Raw genomic sequence first — 18375 nt, forward strand, 5'->3', positions numbered from 1 at the left:
AGTTGAAAAATTGATTTTGCGAAAAAACAGTGTTTTAAAAAAGTGGAAAAAAATAATTAAAATAATTATTTCATCCTGAAACCAACATTACTACATAAATATAGAAAGGTAAGAGAGTATTTAGAAAAAAACCCTACATCAAAATATTATTTAGTTTGTCTGTAATAATTTTGTTATTTTCGTGTTGCGTATATGCAACATTAGTGTATTGTGGTAACTTTCGAAAAATATAATTTATTTCAGTATAGACTTTCTAATATGCGCCCAAAAGGTCTGACTCAAGCTGAGATTGAAAGATTTGCCAACTTTGATTGGGATGATTCGGCTGACGATGAAATTGATGAAGAAGAAGATCAAAATATGGAGGAAATTATAGAGAAAACATTGAAATATTTAGATAACAGAGCTGAAAATGTGGAAGTTGGTTTGATTGACCAAATTATTGGAAGCAAAGATGTTGAAGATTTGAATGAAAATGAAATCGTTGCACAGGAGGTACTGGCAAAAATAGTTTTCAATAGTTTGAAGTGGAATTTGAAGCAGTATCTGCCATTGAAGCCCCACAAGTGGGGTTCCAAAATGTTTACGAGAGCTGGTGTGTCCGGGATTCTATATGATTTTAATCTGTACATTGGAGAAGGAACGTGCAAGACTTATGGCCTGGGAATATCACCAGATATTGTGCTTTTTTTATCATCCAATATGCCAGTAAACCAAAATTTCAAACTGTTTTTTGACAATTGGTTTTCTGCAATAAGCTTGATGTGTGCTCTAAAATAAAAAGGCATACTGGCCGTTGGTACAATTCGAAGCAACCGATTGAAAAATTGTGATCTAAGCAGTGAGAAAATCCTTCAAAAGCGAGGACGTGGATCAAGCGATTTCAGATTTGAAGCAACGCACAACTTGATTGCTTGCCGTTGGTATGATAATAAGAGCGTACAACTGGTTTCAAATTATGTAATGGTACAACAAACACATGGGAGGGGTTGATCTTGAAGACATGCTGCTTGAATTGTACAAAATCAACCACCGCTCAAATAAATGGTACATGCGTATAGTATACTGGTGCATAAATTCGAGTTTAGTAAACAGTTGGTTGTTGTACCGCAGAGACATTGCACATACAAACGGCGAATCAAAGTATATGCCGCTTATAAATTTTCAATTGGATGTTGCTGCCGAACTTTTGAACGCAAGTCAAACTACAGCTGTCGCCAAAAAGAGAGGTCGTCCATCATCACTCCTTTTGATAATGAATTCAGGAACTGCACCATCTTCTCCAGCATCACCAGCTCCATCATCACCAGCTGCTTCCACAGGATCTGAATCAAATCCCTATAAAAGAGCTTATATTGAAGACCCACCAACATCACTACGACTTGGCGGTTATAATCATTGGCCGGAATGAGGAACAAGAGGCAGATGTAGAGTATGCACGGGTTTCCAAGCTGTAAATGCCGCAAATGTAATGTGCACTTGTGTTCCAATCCCCAAAAAAACTGTTTCGTGTCTTATCATACATAAAATATAAATTAACGGCATTTGTAAAAGAAATAAACTTGTTTTTAAATATATACCACCATTGCCCAATGTTGCATATACGCAACATCCTGTAGCTCTTGAACCAGGGCACCTAGGACCTTGAAATTTGGAACAGTTAATATTGATGTTAATCCTATCTTATATATCTACTCAAAAAAATTTTAGCCGAGCCCATTTTAATTCGGGCATGAGAGGGTTAAAAATAGTTTTTTACGGAGCAAGCTCCGTCTTTATTTCACAACTCTCAAATTTGAACTGAACTTTACAAAATTTCTTAAAGCTAACTTAGCCGCGTGATCATATTCGCGGAATTTCGCTTGTTGCCGTTCACATGGTTTATTGCAGACACAATGTCAGCGAGAAGGTCGAGCAACGGAAACGCGTGTAGTGGATGAACTTTCAGCATTCAGTAGCGTTAACTCCTCCTTTCTTAAAAACGATTGTCCTCGATCGTCTTACTAGAAATAGGGTAGGTCATGTAGTCGAAGATATGAATAACTAACGACGTTTCCTAGTTGGTTATTATTTGTGTTAATTGATGCATCTGGGCGATTCGGTAAGGTGCTGGACGTTATGTAGACTTATTTGAATGTTTCCGTTGGTACTTCTTGGATGATTATTTTTGATGTGGGTTTTATCCAAAATTTGAAGGTTATTTTATTGCTGTGTAGATTATTGCTAGTCCTAGCATTGCACTCTTGTTTATTGTCGAATCTGTTCTAACAGATTTATCTTTTTCGTGTTGTTAATATGTAGTTCGTTGAGGGCTTTAATGATAAAATGTTGATGCGTTCCCTTTCTTGCGGTGTTGGCTGTATGATCGTAGACATTTCGATATTGGTGAATGTTTCGTTATTGATGCTCAATGATGTGTTGTGAAACTTGATTAGATAAGTACCAGTAATTGTTCACTGCTCTTTTTCCGTTTTTAGTGTTCCATTGAAGTCGTTTAGTAAGACTATTCCGGGCTGTATTTCCTCGATTGTTGGTATGTATTGATTATTACTTATTGTGCAAAATGATTTTCTACTACTTAGTATTTGAGGATGCAGGTGCTGTTACTAATATCAATTATGTTATTTCTCTCACAAATTTTTATTACTTTTTATTTCACCCATTTATTCTTTATTCTATATACATATATCATTTTTGTCTTTTAGAATTTTTTCAAAATCAAGTTTAGTAATTTCTTTATTTCTCTTAACTGGTCTTATTATAATATTCTTATAAGTAATATTGTTTGTTAGTGGTATTTTTACCAAATATAAAATTCACGATTACGTTAATTATTACGTTAACTTTTGCATATCCTAATGCTTTTTCTACTGATGCAAATGGCATTCTTTCTTCTTTTAATTTGATGATTGCTGTCTCAATTTCTTTTTTATTCAACAACATTGTATTCATAATTCCAATTATAGCTCATTTAATTACGTACTTAATGTTTATTAATTCCTATTTTACTTTCCAGATTCAGAGGTACTTATTACATAATTGTCTTTTCTTATCGAATTTAGTAATTGATTTCCTAATGTTGTAATGTTGTTAATTCTTTCATTGAAAACTTCATAAATCATTACTTGATCATTATTATTTTCCTTTAGTTTTTTTAGATTAGTGACGGGCAGACTCAGCACGTTTGCACTGTGCAGCAGCGTGTGCTTCTGCGTTCTAAAAGTTCTAGGTGAAGGGGGATAACAAAGCACAGGGAAGAAACAGAAAAATTGAGCAAGTTGTGCCTATGTTTGTATCCTGAATGAGAGAGCAATTATTCATGAATTCTTACCAGGGATGGCAACTTTAAACTTCATATCAACAAATTTCTAAAAAATTAGGTTTTTTGGTAGATTTTTCTTCAATAACTAAATTAAATAATTACATATTACACTTCCTATTATAATAATGATTTAAGATAAAAAACAACAATAAACATGCAATAAAACATTTCAAAAGTTCGCGTAATACTGTTCTTTAATTGCTAGATGTAAAGAAGATTAAGGCCTCTGAAAATATTTAACATGAGATTAAATTAAAATCTTACATATTGGAAAGTAATGACAGTTAAATCTTCAATAATATTGATCACTGCATATACTGACGAATCTGTAAATTACGCACACTTATCTTATGATTTCTTAAATGGTTTTTGAGTTCGGATATATTTTTTTTAAATTAATGTTTTTTAAATTGAGCTAAGAAATCCAGATTTTCAAATTTTTTAGCAAATTACTTTATAAAACTGCAAACTCTCCTCAGCTACCGAAGTTTGTTAAATGTTTCAGAATTTTTAGCTACTGAATGATACCATATTTTCTTTTATTTTTCATGAAAAGTGGACGTGATTGACAACTAATTTTGTCCATCTAAATCCAATACAATCTGATATGCACAACTGCATATAAAAATAAACAACCAAGAGTATATACATATGTATATAAATCATCAATAATAAAATCAACAATGTCCAAAATTGATTCCCACATTTAACAACTACGGCAACTCTTACTCATAAGTTTTGACATTTCATAAATAAAATCAGTTTTTTCGTGTTTTCTTCACATTTCGACGATATTTTTTGAGACCGTAAGTTACATATTATTGTCGCATAAAAAACCACTAATATTAAGTGTATTTGTATGGTGTGGATGCAGTGTTGAAAATTCTATTTAAAAATTTGAAACGGCGAACGTCAAAACAAAGTGCACAGTGTTCAACTGCCGACAAAAACATACATCTAAATTATTAAAATTTTTTTAAATTTCTTAGGAAAGCGAAGATTACGTTGTAGATGCAAAGCGTGCAACTTATGAAATCGCGTTAAACCTTGTTCGTGAGAATGGTGCATTTTCGGATGGCGAATTGGTGAAGTCTTGTATATTAAAAGCAGTAGGAATTTTGTCCCCTTCAGAATAACCGAAATATGAGGGTATGTGCTTATCTCGTAGAACTATAAGCAGACGAGTAGATGAAATGGCGGATATTACAGAATCGCAATTAAAAGGGCGGCCGCCGCAGCCGAATGGGTTGGTGTGAACTACCATTCGGAATTCACAAAGAGAACGTTGGCTCGAATCTCGGTGAAAACAACAAAATTAGGAAAAACATTTTTCTAATAGCGGTCGCCCCTCGGCAGGCAATGGCAAACCTCCGAGTGGATTTCTGCCATGAAAAAGCTCCTCTTAAAAATATCTGCCGTTCGGAATCGGCTTGAAACTGTAGGTCCCTCCATTTGTGTAACAACATCAAGACGCACACCACAAATAGGAGGAGGAGCTCGGCCAAACACCCGAAAAGGGTGTACGCGCCAATTATATATATATATAAAATCATTCACAGCGATTTCATTGGCAATTGACGAAAGCACAGATATATCCGACATAGCCCAATTAGCGGTTTTTATCCGAGGAGTTGATGCCCACCTTAAAAAACTTAATAAGGTTAGGTTAAGAAATCGACTATCCGATACTAATTTAAGAAATATATTGCGTTTAGCTGCAGCGCAAGAGGTGTCTCCCAATATAGAGTTACTAACAAAAAAACAATAATAAATTTTAACATATATTTATCCTTTAATCTTTTGAGCAAACATTATTATACTAGTTATGAAAAGCTTTCATTCGAAAATAGTTTATTTTAAATGTTGAAAAAGATATTTCGAAATAAGAACTATTTATTTAAAATTAAAAAATGTGTATGTACTTTGTCATACAATACACAATGTAATCTGCATGTAGCCGAACATGAGACCTTGTAGCCACCAGGTAGGCCCACTTTTAACACGTTTCCTCCAATTTTTTTTAGAAAAAAATCCGCTGTTTTCCATGGTATCAAACAAATTTCTCTAATCATTTTTGTGTACTTTGTCATACTGTGCGCATTGCCATATGCGTGTGATTTGAATATGAGAGCAAGTAAGTAGTCACCAAGAATATCCACTCTACTAAGATAATTTCCCCAATGATTTTTGAAAACATCCCGTATTTTTTTAATGGAAACATGTTTTCCCACCAATGTCAGGTAACTAAATTGTCCTTTTTAACAACATTAAATGTATAACATGCATTGTTTAAATAAAACATGGCTGGTTGAGATTACTGTTTGCTGTTGTGACCAGCATTTCTTTATAAAAATGCATTAAGGGGTTATACGCAGTTATGAAGCAAATAAAAGACGGGTTGTCAAGGATTTCTGCTGAAGAAAGTTCAGAATATTTAAATTTGAAAATTTTTGACGGTTATAAAAGCATCCTTCAAGAACGTAACAAAATTTTTTACTTATGAAAATGTTGATTATAGAGCGCGCTGCAGGCGATTTCTGGAACCTCCTTTAAAAAAAGACGATTTACGGTGTACATCGTAACTCAGGATTGGATTATCTGAAATCAAAAAACCAAACAAATTTTGTTAATATTGTATATTAGATTATCTAGTAATTAATCGTTCGGCTAATCAAAATAGAGAATTTTCACAAAATGGCAGCTTTTTAAAGAAATGATCTCGATTTTTACGTTAAAATTTGGCCGTAAATTGATTATAAACTGGAAAATAAGTATCAGATTTACAAAAGGGACGATTAATTGCTAGAAAATGTATCTTTAAAGATTGAGTTAAAACGGTTGACCGATCAAACAAGCCGTTTTCGAGATATCGTGTACACCGACTTGAAAAATGCCGTTTTGAAAAAAACACGTTTAAAGTTTCAATACCTACCTTAAAACGTGTCGAGGCATCTCTACATATTTAGGTATAACTCCGAAAGTATTGCTTAGATCTACTTCAAATTTCGTGCGTATACTTTTCAATACATGTACATTACAAAAGTGCAATAAAAAAAATCGATTTTTTTGAAAGTCATAACTGCGTATAACCCCTTAACATAAAAACATACGATATACATACCAGTGGCGGATCCAGGATTTCATAAAGGGGGGGGAGGGGGGGGGGGGGTCCGGGGTATTTTAGAAGGGTGCTTTTATTAAAAATCAATTTCGTGAATAAAATATGGCATTATTCGCGCTGCATGTCGTGACTAGCCGATGAAAAAACGAATAGCTCTAGATATCTTGTAAAAAAAATTCTAAAAATAGTAAAGGACTTTGATTCAAAATTACAAGAATAATTGGCGGTTTTTATACATCGTGGGACACCTTCATAAATAATTACGCCTATTTAAGATACAATATATTATAACATGTGTTGGAGCCAACTTGCAATTCAACCATGTATAGTTTAAGTACGAAAAAAAATATCAACCCTGTTTGTAACTTCTTTACTTCTTCTTCTTGTATTAATGCTTACTTTGACTCAATTCACTCCAATAAAGTTCTTCAAACGAAACGGTCGTGTTTATATATAATATTATATATTTAATTGCGCTTTTCTCTAACAACATGTGTTGCTATATAATGGCAAAAAAGTTACCATGAAAGAGCCGTTGCAGCTTTTCCTTATCGTAACGGCGACACCCTGTGTACTGTTAACTCGAAATTTTAAATAGCGCGCCAACGAAATCGCGATGACGGCGCCGAGTGATTTTTCCCTAAGTTTTTTTGGTGAATAACTAGGCTATCTTTAAACATGCATGAACATGCTTCTATTCTTTTGTTTCTTTCAACGAGCAGAATACATTGTGTCGAGCATTTGTTGACAAGTATATTAGTTAATGTGATTGTTAATACGCCTCCTAACATGAAGAGAACATTATTTTCTTATTTCGAGCGCCTTGATCCAGAATCAGAACCAAAAATAAAAAAGAAGGAAAAACAGGTAAAGTTAAAAATTTGTATCCAAGAACAGTCAGTGTACAGTTGGTGCTCAAATTAATAGAATCTCTATGAAAAATTCAAGTTTCAGCCATTTAACTGATAATAATCAAAGAATAGTATATTTTTAATATGTTGTTTATTAAATTTCTATAATACGACAAAAACAATATTCAAACAAGTCTTTTATTAAAAAAATATCAAAAAAAAATCAAAAAATCAATATTTTGCGTGAAAACCTCGTGCAGCAATTAAAACCGGAATCCTTTTGGGTATGCTTTCAACGCATTTTAAGCAGTTTGTTTTTATTTGGTCGTCATTTTTCCAAATATTTTGCAGTCTTTCGCTCAGTTGTTCTTTATTTGTAATATTATCTTTCGATATTTCTGTCTTTGTTGACTCTTAAAGGTTCTCAATTGGATTGGCTATGTATGTTCGACATTGGTGTCGATGATTACAAATCTGATGTTAGTTTTTTAAAATTCAAAATGGCAGATCCAATAACAAGTTTCAAGCGAATTACATTAAATTTTCGAAAGATCGTCCGCCATATTGGATCAGCCATTTTTAATTTTAAAAAACTAACATCAGATTCGTAATCAGCGACACCAATGTCGAACATACATAGTTTTTTAAGCATCTGTTGCGCCATTAAAGAGGGCGTTAAGAAAATGAATTTGCATGTCTAAAAGTCTTAAATTCAAAATAGTATAACTCTTTTTTCATTCATCCTAGAAGTCTTTTAAAAAATGGATTTTAAAGCTACAGAGTATTACCTTGCGATTCCGTTGTGGAAAAAAAAAAAAAAATTTACCTTACTCAAAAAAAATTCATAAAGATGTCCAAAATCGGCATTTCTTGACTATTTAACCACAAATTGCCAAAAGTCCTGACGTGCTGGAGCATTTTCAAGATCAAATTCGTTTTCAGCACAAAAAAAACTTCAAGAGACACTCGTAGCCGTTTTAGAAATTGGACAAAAATGAAATTACGCAGGCCTGTGTAATTATTCAAAATTTTGAATTGCGTCCGTCGTATTACAATTGTTTTTATTATAAAATAAATTAAAACTGGAAAAAAATCTAATAAACTGCTAATGCATATACAAAAATATTGTTTTTTTTAACTTGACTCATACAGAATTGAAACATAAAATTTTAGAGCATGATTCCAATGGGGGGGGTCCGGACCCGAAAACCCCCCCCGTGGATCCGCCACTGATACATACACACTTATACGTAAACGAAGACAATTTTTTCATTCAGAAAAATATACACCGATTTGTCAGTACAAATTGTTCTCCACATAGTTTAGCAACTATGAAACTTTGACATGCGAATGTTCAAACTTCTTGATTATAAAGTCGCCTATGCTTCTTGATTACAAAAATTATAAATGTAAATAAAATAGAAATTTGCAAAGATGATGTTAATATTCAAAGAAGCGTTTCCAATAAAAAAAAACCAAAAGCATTTTATTATTTAATATGAACGATCTAGCAAATCCCAACACTTCAAAATCCCCTAACATGGAATGAAGTCCCCTTACCTGGTAACTTTGCCATTGGCAAAGCTTCACTCCCTTTTTTAGAAACACATATGCGTTGCTCAGAAGAGATTAATAAACGTACACGCCTATTGCTTACCCTTCTGATGTAAGTTTGTCGCCCCCTCATCTGGTACTTTGCTAGCACGCTCTGCTGCGAGCGTGCCACTCTGCTGCCCGTCCCTAGTTTAGATCTTTATTCATTTCAAAATCTTCGCGATCAGGAGTACCAGCAATGTACTTCCATGCCGTACCTAATGCATTTATTGCTCTCTTATTTCTAAATTCCGGTTTTGGTTTTATGTTTGAAAGTATTACTAATATTCTTGTTGAGGTAGGTTAGTACGTCTTTTAAAAAATTGTCGTATTGGTCCAGGTCAATATGGTGTATTATCTGGAAAGTCCCCTGTATTTTAGATTGTCCGTCATTGATCGTTATAACATGATTTTTCGAGAAGTTTAGTATTTCCATGTCTGTTAAGCTAGTGGTCGTCATGATGAATATGGTTAGTATTAGTAGGATGTCCTTGCTGTTTGTCATATTGTTTCTAAAGGGTGGTTAAATTTTAAGGGCCGATGTTGAATGTGAACCACACCTAAACGTCAAGCTGTTTCCTGCATTTCATTTAAAATTTTTCAATTTCAGACTAACTCAATTTGAGCCATGGAAAGATACACAATGGAGCAATGCGTTAAAGTTATTCAGGCCTATTATGAAAACGGACGTTCAAATCAAAATGCATATCGAAGAAAATCATCTTCAGAGATGCGGCACATTTTCACCTCAGTGGATTCGTCAATAAGCAGAATTGCCGCATTTGGGCAAATGATAACACAGGCCGACAAAATTTAACCAACATTCAGACCCAGAAACCAGACTATATATTTCCGAAGGTTTATGATGCGCTGAATCCAAATCTGGCCTCAGAATTGCTCTATTAGTTTGAGTTTTCGAGATATCCTAACCTAAAAGTGCAAAAAACCCCATTTTTGCCCATATTTGAGGTTATGTAGCCTTGCAGATGTTTTCTTTCACCAAAATTAAAGGATGGCATCTTTAAATACAATCCTTCTTTTTTCAAATGGCGTTTTGTTTGCTCAAATATCATTTTTTTTCGCAGAGATATCGCATTTTGAAATTTTCATGTTTCGAAATTTTCCTACACCTGAAAATCAATTAAGATAACATAGACATGATATAGTCGATTACTAATTTTCTTGAATTGAGTCTTATTTTTCTTAAAATTTTGTCTCACACCATAAGTGTGCTGACTCACCACACCCCTACACTATCTAACCTTTGGGTACCGAGTCACACACAGCCCTAACCCCTAGTAACCACCCCTATCATGCCGCAAGCAGGCTTACCCACAAACTCCAAATTTACATACTATTAATCCATATATTTCAGGCCCTCAAACCCAAGAAAATTAGTAATCGACTATATCATGTCTATGTTATCTTAATCGATTTTCAGGTGTAGGAAAATTTCGAAACATGAAAATTTCAAAATGCGATATCTCTACGAAAAAAAATGATATTTGAGCAAACAAAACGCCATTTGAAAAAAGAAGGATTGTATTTAAAGATGCCATCCTTTAATTTTGGTGAAAGAAAACATCTGCAAGGCTACATAACCTCAAATATGGGCAAAAATGGGGTTTTTTGCACTTTTAGGTTAGGATATCTCGAAAACTCAAACTAATAAATTAATTTTAGTTATCAATCCGAATTTTGCATGGACAGAGAAGCAGATATTAGTTTAAATTATTTCGGATACTTTTCCTTGTAGACTAGTGTAATCCAAGAGTGATTGCCGAAAAACCAATGCACCCTCAAAGAGTGACTGTTTGGTGCGGTTTATGGGCCGGCGGCATCATTGAACCGTATTTTTTCCAAAATGAGGCCGGTTAGGCAGTTACTGTGAATAGTGTTCGTTATCGTGAGATGATAACGAACTTTTTATGACCCGAATTGGAAGATATGGATGTGGACGATATGTGGTTTCAACAGGACGGTGCCACTTGTCACACAGCTAACGAAACAATAGCTCGTTTGGGCGAAAAATTTGATGGCCGAATAATCTCACGACGCAGCGATGTCAATTGGCCGTCAAGATGATCTGACTTGACTTCTTTCTTTGGAGTTATTTGAAAGAAAAGGTGTACGTCGATAAGCCAGCAAAAATTCAAGAGCTAAAGGATGAGATAATTCGGCACATTAACGGCATAGAACCTCAATTATGCCTCAGCGTCATCGAAAATTTGGACCATCGGATGGAGGTGTGCCGCCGAAGCCGCGGCGGTCATTTGGCCGAAATTTTGTTTATGCGTAATTCAGCCAATATTTTCATAATAAAGAGAAATGACAATAATTTCCTAAAAAAATTATATTTATTTGGAAAATTTGCCTTTATCAGAAGTTAAAAAACGAGATATAGGAGACCTGGTTCAAAAGAACATTATTCCAAAGAGTTTTTATGAGACGTACTATAAAAACTTAATAGACACTTAATTTAAGTTTAATTCATTGATATTTTTTTTAATAAGCAATAACTTTTGTTTCGAATTACTGGAAATGAATAAATGTTAATAACACTGGTTTACAGCCAGTTGAAAAGTTGAAATTTGTGATCCAGTGTAATTTTTATTAAACATCAATAAATTGGCATTCCTGTATGTTATAAATAATATTTATCAATTCTAGTGAGAATTTTCAGTTAAACAGAGACAACTCAAAATAACACCACTAAGTGTATAAAAAAATTTCAGGAAAAGAGTAACAACTCAAAAATTTGTTATTTTAGAGCAACTACTAAACAAATAAGAATGAAACAACCGTTTTATTGTTTTTAATGATATTTTCGCGCAATTACATATTTTTTTCCTTGTAATATATTATTAATATTTACGGAAACAGTTTTTCGTCTCTACTGAAAATGTTCAGATTTTGAGTTGTTACGCTTTAACGTAACAAGTGCGATATGTTAAAACTGTAATCATTTTTGAACAATTTTGCCTTTGAAATCAATAAAAACTAACTTCACAAAAAAAAGTTATGGTGTTTTCAATAGGTAACACTTCATATCGTTCACCCTGTACTTGCAGAAACTGGCATACCACATATCCAAGAAAGACTCGAATTGAGCACATTACGACTGATACCTAAACTTTTTTATACTCATTGTTGTAGGATACACAACAAAGTAACACAAGCGCTTATGCGAAAACGGCATATAAAAAAGCAATCAGCTATCCATCGTGTTGTTCAAAAGACAGCGCATCTCGATCTTGATATAAAACCAAAGTGCTTAAAAACTAGCAAACACCTCCCATAGGCTCTACATTCCTCTTTTTTGGAAGACGAACTAATGTGCTCAGCCTTCTGCTCTATTTTCTCAGCTGAAGCCTATGCTGTAGAAGAAGCAACAAAATGGGCGGTAACGACAAAATGAAAATATACCATATGCACCGATAGCCTCTCAACAATAATGGCGATACAGAACCCAATTAACGTAAGCCCGCTGATTGCATGTATTCGAGATACCCTGATTGCATATAAGACGAAGTAACCGATAAGGAAGCTAAAAATGGATCGCATATGCTACTTCGTAGAGACAAACGAGAAAAATTATATATTACGCTATATTTACAAAATGAAAGAAAATCTACGGAGAGTTTTATTACTACATTAATTTATTTAACCCTCTCATGCCCGATGTTGCATATACGCAACATTGTGTTTCCGAGCCTCTAACTCCCGTTATTTTCTAGTTATTGTTTTGAATTTTCTTTTAAATTATAGCTTACTGTTGTTGTTTGGCAGTCAGCTGTACACGCTTTCACTCTGTAGCTATATTTGTGAGCGAGAAGTTGAAAAATTGATTTTGCGAAAAAACAGTGTTTTAAAAAAGTGGAAAAAAATAATTAAAATAATTATTTCATCCTGAAACCAACATTACTACATAAATATAGAAAGGTAAGAGAGTATTTAGAAAAAAACCCTACATCAAAATATTATTTAGTTTGTCTGTAATAATTTTGTTATTTTCGTGTTGCGTATATGCAACATTAGTGTATTGTGGTAACTTTCGAAAAATATAATTTATTTCAGTATAGACTTTCTAATATGCGCCCAAAAGGTCTGACTCAAGCTGAGATTGAAAGATTTGCCAACTTTGATTGGGATGATTCGGCTGACGATGAAATTGATGAAGAAGAAGATCAAAATATGGAGGAAATTATAGAGAAAACATTGAAATATTTAGATAACAGAGCTGAAAATGTGGAAGTTGGTTTGATTGACCAAATTATTGGAAGCAAAGATGTTGAAGATTTGAATGAAAATGAAATCGTTGCACAGGAGGTACTGGCAAAAATAGTTTTCAATAGTTTGAAGTGGAATTTGAAGCAGTATCTGCCATTGAAGCCCCACAAGTGGGGTTCCAAAATGTTTACGAGAGTTGGTGTGTCCGGGATTCTATATGATTTTAATCTGTACATTGGAGAAGGAACGTGCAAGACTTATGGCCTGGGAATATCACCAGATATTGTGCTTTTTTTATCATCCAATATGCCAGTAAACCAAAATTTCAAACTGTTTTTTGACAATTGGTTTTCTGCAATAAGCTTGATGTGTGCTCTAAAATAAAAAGGCATACTGGCCGTTGGTACAATTCGAAGCAACCGATTGAAAAATTGTGATCTAAGCAGTGAGAAAATCCTTCAAAAGCGAGGACGTGGATCAAGCGATTTCAGATTTGAAGCAACGCACAACTTGATTGCTTGCCGTTGGTATGATAATAAGAGCGTACAACTGGTTTCAAATTATGTAATGGTACAACAAACACATGGGAGGGGTTGATCTTGCAGACATGCTGCTTGAATTGTACAAAATCAACCACCGCTCAAATAAATGGTACATGCGTATAGTATACTGGTGCATAAATTCGAGTTTAGTAAACAGTTGGTTGTTGTACCGCAGAGACATTGCACATACAAACGGCGAATCAAAGTATATGCCGCTTATAAATTCTCAATTGGATGTTGCTGCCGAACTTTTGAACGCAAGTCAAACTACAGCTGTCGCCAAAAAGAGAGGTCGTCCATCATCACTCCTTTTGATAATGAATTCAGGAACTGCACCATCTTCTCCAGCATCACCAGCTCCATCATCACCAGCTGCTTCTACAGGATGTGAATCAAATCCCTATAAAAGAGCTTATATTGAAGACCCACCAAAATCACTACGACTTGGCGGTTATAATCATTGGCCGGAATGAGGAACAAGAGGCAGATGTAGAGTATGCACGGGTTTCCAAGCTGTAAATGCCGCAAATGTAATGTGCACTTGTGTTCCAATCCCCAAAAAAACTGTTTCGTGTCTTATCATACATAAAATATAAATTAACGGCATTTGTAAAAGAAATAAACTTGTTTTTAAATATATACCACCATTGCCCAATGTTGCATATACGCAACATCCTGTAGCTCTTGAACCAGGGCACCTAGGACCTTGAAATTTGGAACAGTTAATATTGATGTTAATCCTATCTTATATATCTACTCAAAAAAATTTTAGCCGAGCCCATTTTAATTCGGGCATGAGAGGGTTAAAAATAGTTTTTTACGGAGCAAGCTCCGTCTTTATTTCACAACTCTCAAATTTGAACTGAACTTTACAAAATTTCTTAAAGCTAACTTAGCCGCGTGATCATATTCGCGGAATTTCGCTTGTTGCCGTTCACATGGTTTATTGCAGACACAATGTCAGCGAGAAGGTCGAGCAACGGAAACGCGTGTAGTGGATGAACTTTCAGCATTCAGTAGCGTTAACTCCTCCTTTCTTAAAAACGATTGTCCTCGATCGTCTTACTAGAAATAGGGTAGGTCATGTAGTCGAAGATATGAATAACTAACGACGTTTCCTAGTTGGTTATTATTTGTGTTAATTGATGCATCTGGGCGATTCGGTAAGGTGCTGGACGTTATGTAGACTTATTTGAATGTTTCCGTTGGTACTTCTTGGATGATTATTTTTGATGTGGGTTTTATCCAAAATTTGAAGGTTATTTTATTGCTGTGTAGATTATTGCTAGTCCTAGCATTGCACTCTTGTTTATTGTCGAATCTGTTCTTAACAGATTTATCTTTTTCGTGTTGTTAATATGTAGTTCGTTGAGGGCTTTAATGATAAAATGTTGATGCGTTCCCTTTCTTGCGGTGTTGGCTGTATGATCGTAGACATTTCGATATTGGTGAATGTTTCGTTATTGATGCTCAATGATGTGTTGTGAAACTTGATTAGATAAGTACCAGTAATTGTTCACTGCTCTTTTTCCGTTTTTAGTGTTCCATTGAAGTCGTTTAGTAAGACTATTTCGGGCTGTATTTCCTCGATTGTTGGTATGTATTGATTATTACTTATTGTGCAAAATGATTTTCTACTACTTAGTATTTGAGGATGCAGGTGCTGTTACTAATATCAATTATGTTATTTCTCTCACAAATTTTTATTACTTTTTATTTCATACATTTATTCTTTATTCTATATACATATATCATTTTTGTCTTTTAGAATTTTTTCAAAATCAAGTTTAGTAATTTCTTTATTTCTCTTAACTGGTCTTATTATAATATTCTTATAAGTAATATTGTTTGTTAGTGGTATTTTTACCAAATATAAAATTCACGATTACGTTAATTATTGCGTTAACTTTTGCATATCCTAATGCTTTTTCTACTGATGCAAATGGCATTCTTTCTTCTTTTAATTTGATGATTGCTGTCTCAATTTCTTTTTTATTCAACAACATTGTATTCATAATTCCAATTATAGCTCATTTAATTACGTACTTAATGTTTATTAATTCCTATTTTACTTTCCAGATTCAGAGGTACTTATTACATAATTGTCTTTTCTTATCGAATTTAGTAATTGATTTCCTAATGTTGTAATGTTGTTAATTCTTTCATTGAAAACTTCATAAATCATTACTTGATCATTATTATTTTCCTTTAGTTTTTTTAGATTAGTGACGGGCAGACTCAGCACGTTTGCACTGTGCAGCAGCGTGTGCTTCTGCGTTCTAAAAGTTCTAGGTGAAGGGGGATAACAAAGCACAGGGAAGAAACAGAAAAATTGAGCAAGTTGTGCCTATGTTTGTATCCTGAATGAGAGAGCAATTATTCATGAATTCTTACCAGGGATGCCAACTTTAAACTTCATATCAACAAATTTCTAAAAAATTAGGTTTTTTGGTAGATTTTTCTTCAATAACTAAATTAAATACATATTACACTTCCTATTATAATAATGATTTAAGATAAAAAACAACAATAAACATGCAATAAAACATTTCAAAAGTTCGCGTAATACTGTTCTTTAATTGCTAGATGTAAAGAAGATTAAGGCCTCTGAAAATATTTAACATGAGATTAAATTAAAATCTTACATATTGGAAAGTAATGACAGTTAAATCTTCAATAATATTGATCACTGCATATACTGACGAATCTGTAAATTACGCACACTTATCTTATGATTTCTTAAATGGTTTTTGAGTTCGGATATATTTTTTTTAAATTAATGTTTTTTAAATTGAGCTAAGAAATCCAGATTTTCAAATTTTTTAGCAAATTACTTTATAAAACTGCAAACTCTCCTCAGCTACCGAAGTTTGTTAAATGTTTCAGAATTTTTAGCTACTGAATGATACCATATTTTCTTTTATTTTTCATGAAAAGTGGACGTGATTGACAACTAATTTCGTCCATCTAAATCCAATACAATCTGATATGCACAACTGCATATAAAAATAAACAACCAAGAGTATATACATATGTATATAAATCATCAATAATAAAATCAACAATGTCCAAAATTGATTCCCACATTTAACAACTACGGCAACTCTTACTCATAAGTTTTGACATTTCATAAATAAAATCAGTTTTTTCGTGTTTTCTTCACATTTCGACGATATTTTTTGAGACCGTAAGTTACATATTATTGTCGCATAAAAAACCACTAATATTAAGTGTATTTGTATGGTGTGGATGCAGTGTTGAAAATTCTATTTAAAAATTTGAAACGGCGAACGTCAAAACAAAGTGCACAGTGTTCAACTGCCGACAAAAACATACATCTAAATTATTAAAATTTTTTTAAATTTCTTAGGAAAGCGAAGATTACGTTGTAGATGCAAAGCGTGCAACTTATGAAATCGCGTTAAACCTTGTTCGTGAGAATGGTGCATTTTCGGATGGCGAATTGGTGAAGTCTTGTATATTAAAAGCAGTAGGAATTTTGTCCCCTTCAGAATAACCGAAATATGAGGGTATGTGCTTATCTCGTAGAACTATAAGCAGACGAGTAGATGAAATGGCGGATATTACAGAATCGCAATTAAAAGGGCGGCCGCCGCAGCCGAATGGGTTGGTGTGAACTACCATTCGGAATTCACAAAGAGAACGTTGGCTCGAATCTCGGTGAAAACAACAAAATTAGGAAAAACATTTTTCTAATAGCGGTCGCCCCTCGGCAGGCAATGGCAAACCTCCGAGTGGATTTCTGCCATGAAAAAGCTCCTCTTAAAAATATCTGCCGTTCGGAATCGGCTTGAAACTGTAGGTCCCTCCATTTGTGTAACAACATCAAGACGCACACCACAAATAGGAGGAGGAGCTCGGCCAAACACCCGAAAAGGGTGTACGCGCCAATTATATATATATATATATAAAATCAATCACAGCGATTTCATATAGAGTAACTAACAAAAAAACAATAATAAATTTTAACATATATTTATCCTTTATTCTTTTGAGCAAACATTATTTTACTAGTTATGAAAAGCTTTCATTCGAAAATAGTTTATTTTAAATGTTGAAAAAGATATTTCGAAATAAGAACTATTTATTTAAAATTAAAAAATGTGTATGTACTTTGTCATACAATACACAATGTAATCTGCATGTAGCCGAACATGAGACCTTGTAGCCACCAGGTAGGCCCACTTTTAACACGTTTCCTCCAATTTTTTTTAGAAAAAAATCCGCTGTTTTCCATGGTATCAAACAAATTTCTCTAATCATTTTTGTGTACTTTGTCATACTGTGCGCATTGCCATATGCGTGTGATTTGAATATGAGAGCAAGTAAGTAGTCACCAAGAATATCCACTCTACTAAGATAATTTCCCCAATGATTTTTGAAAACATCCCGTATTTTTTTAATGGAAACATGTTTTCCCACCAATGTCAGGTAACTAAATTGTCCTTTTTAACAACATTAAATGTATAACATGCATTGTTTAAATAAAACATGGCTGGTTGAGATTACTGTTTGCTGTTGTGACCAGCATTTCTTTATAAAAATGCATTAAGGGGTTATACGCAGTTATGAAGCAAATAAAAGACGGGTTGTCAAGGATTTCTGCTGAAGAAAGTTCAGAATATTTAAATTTGAAAATTTTTGACGGTTATAAAAGCATCCTTCAAGAACGTAACAAAATTTTTTACTTATGAA

At 33.7% G+C, this 18375-nt stretch overlaps 1 protein-coding gene across 1 annotated transcript in view; it reads left to right on the forward strand.

The window, feature by feature from the left end:
• The first annotated feature begins 258 nt into the window (after positions 1-258).
• LOC128869829 (uncharacterized) overlaps positions 259-18375 on the forward strand; it is a 92689-nt gene continuing 74572 nt past the window's right edge. The window contains exons 1-2 of the mRNA XM_054112431.1: positions 259-495; positions 12965-13216. Coding sequence (XP_053968406.1) covers positions 259-495; positions 12965-13216 — 489 coding nt within the window. The remainder of the gene's footprint in view (positions 496-12964; positions 13217-18375) is intronic.

Source organism: Anastrepha ludens, chromosome X, assembly GCF_028408465.1.
Source record: "Anastrepha ludens isolate Willacy chromosome X, idAnaLude1.1, whole genome shotgun sequence".
Lineage (NCBI taxonomy): Eukaryota > Metazoa > Arthropoda > Insecta > Diptera > Tephritidae > Anastrepha > Anastrepha ludens.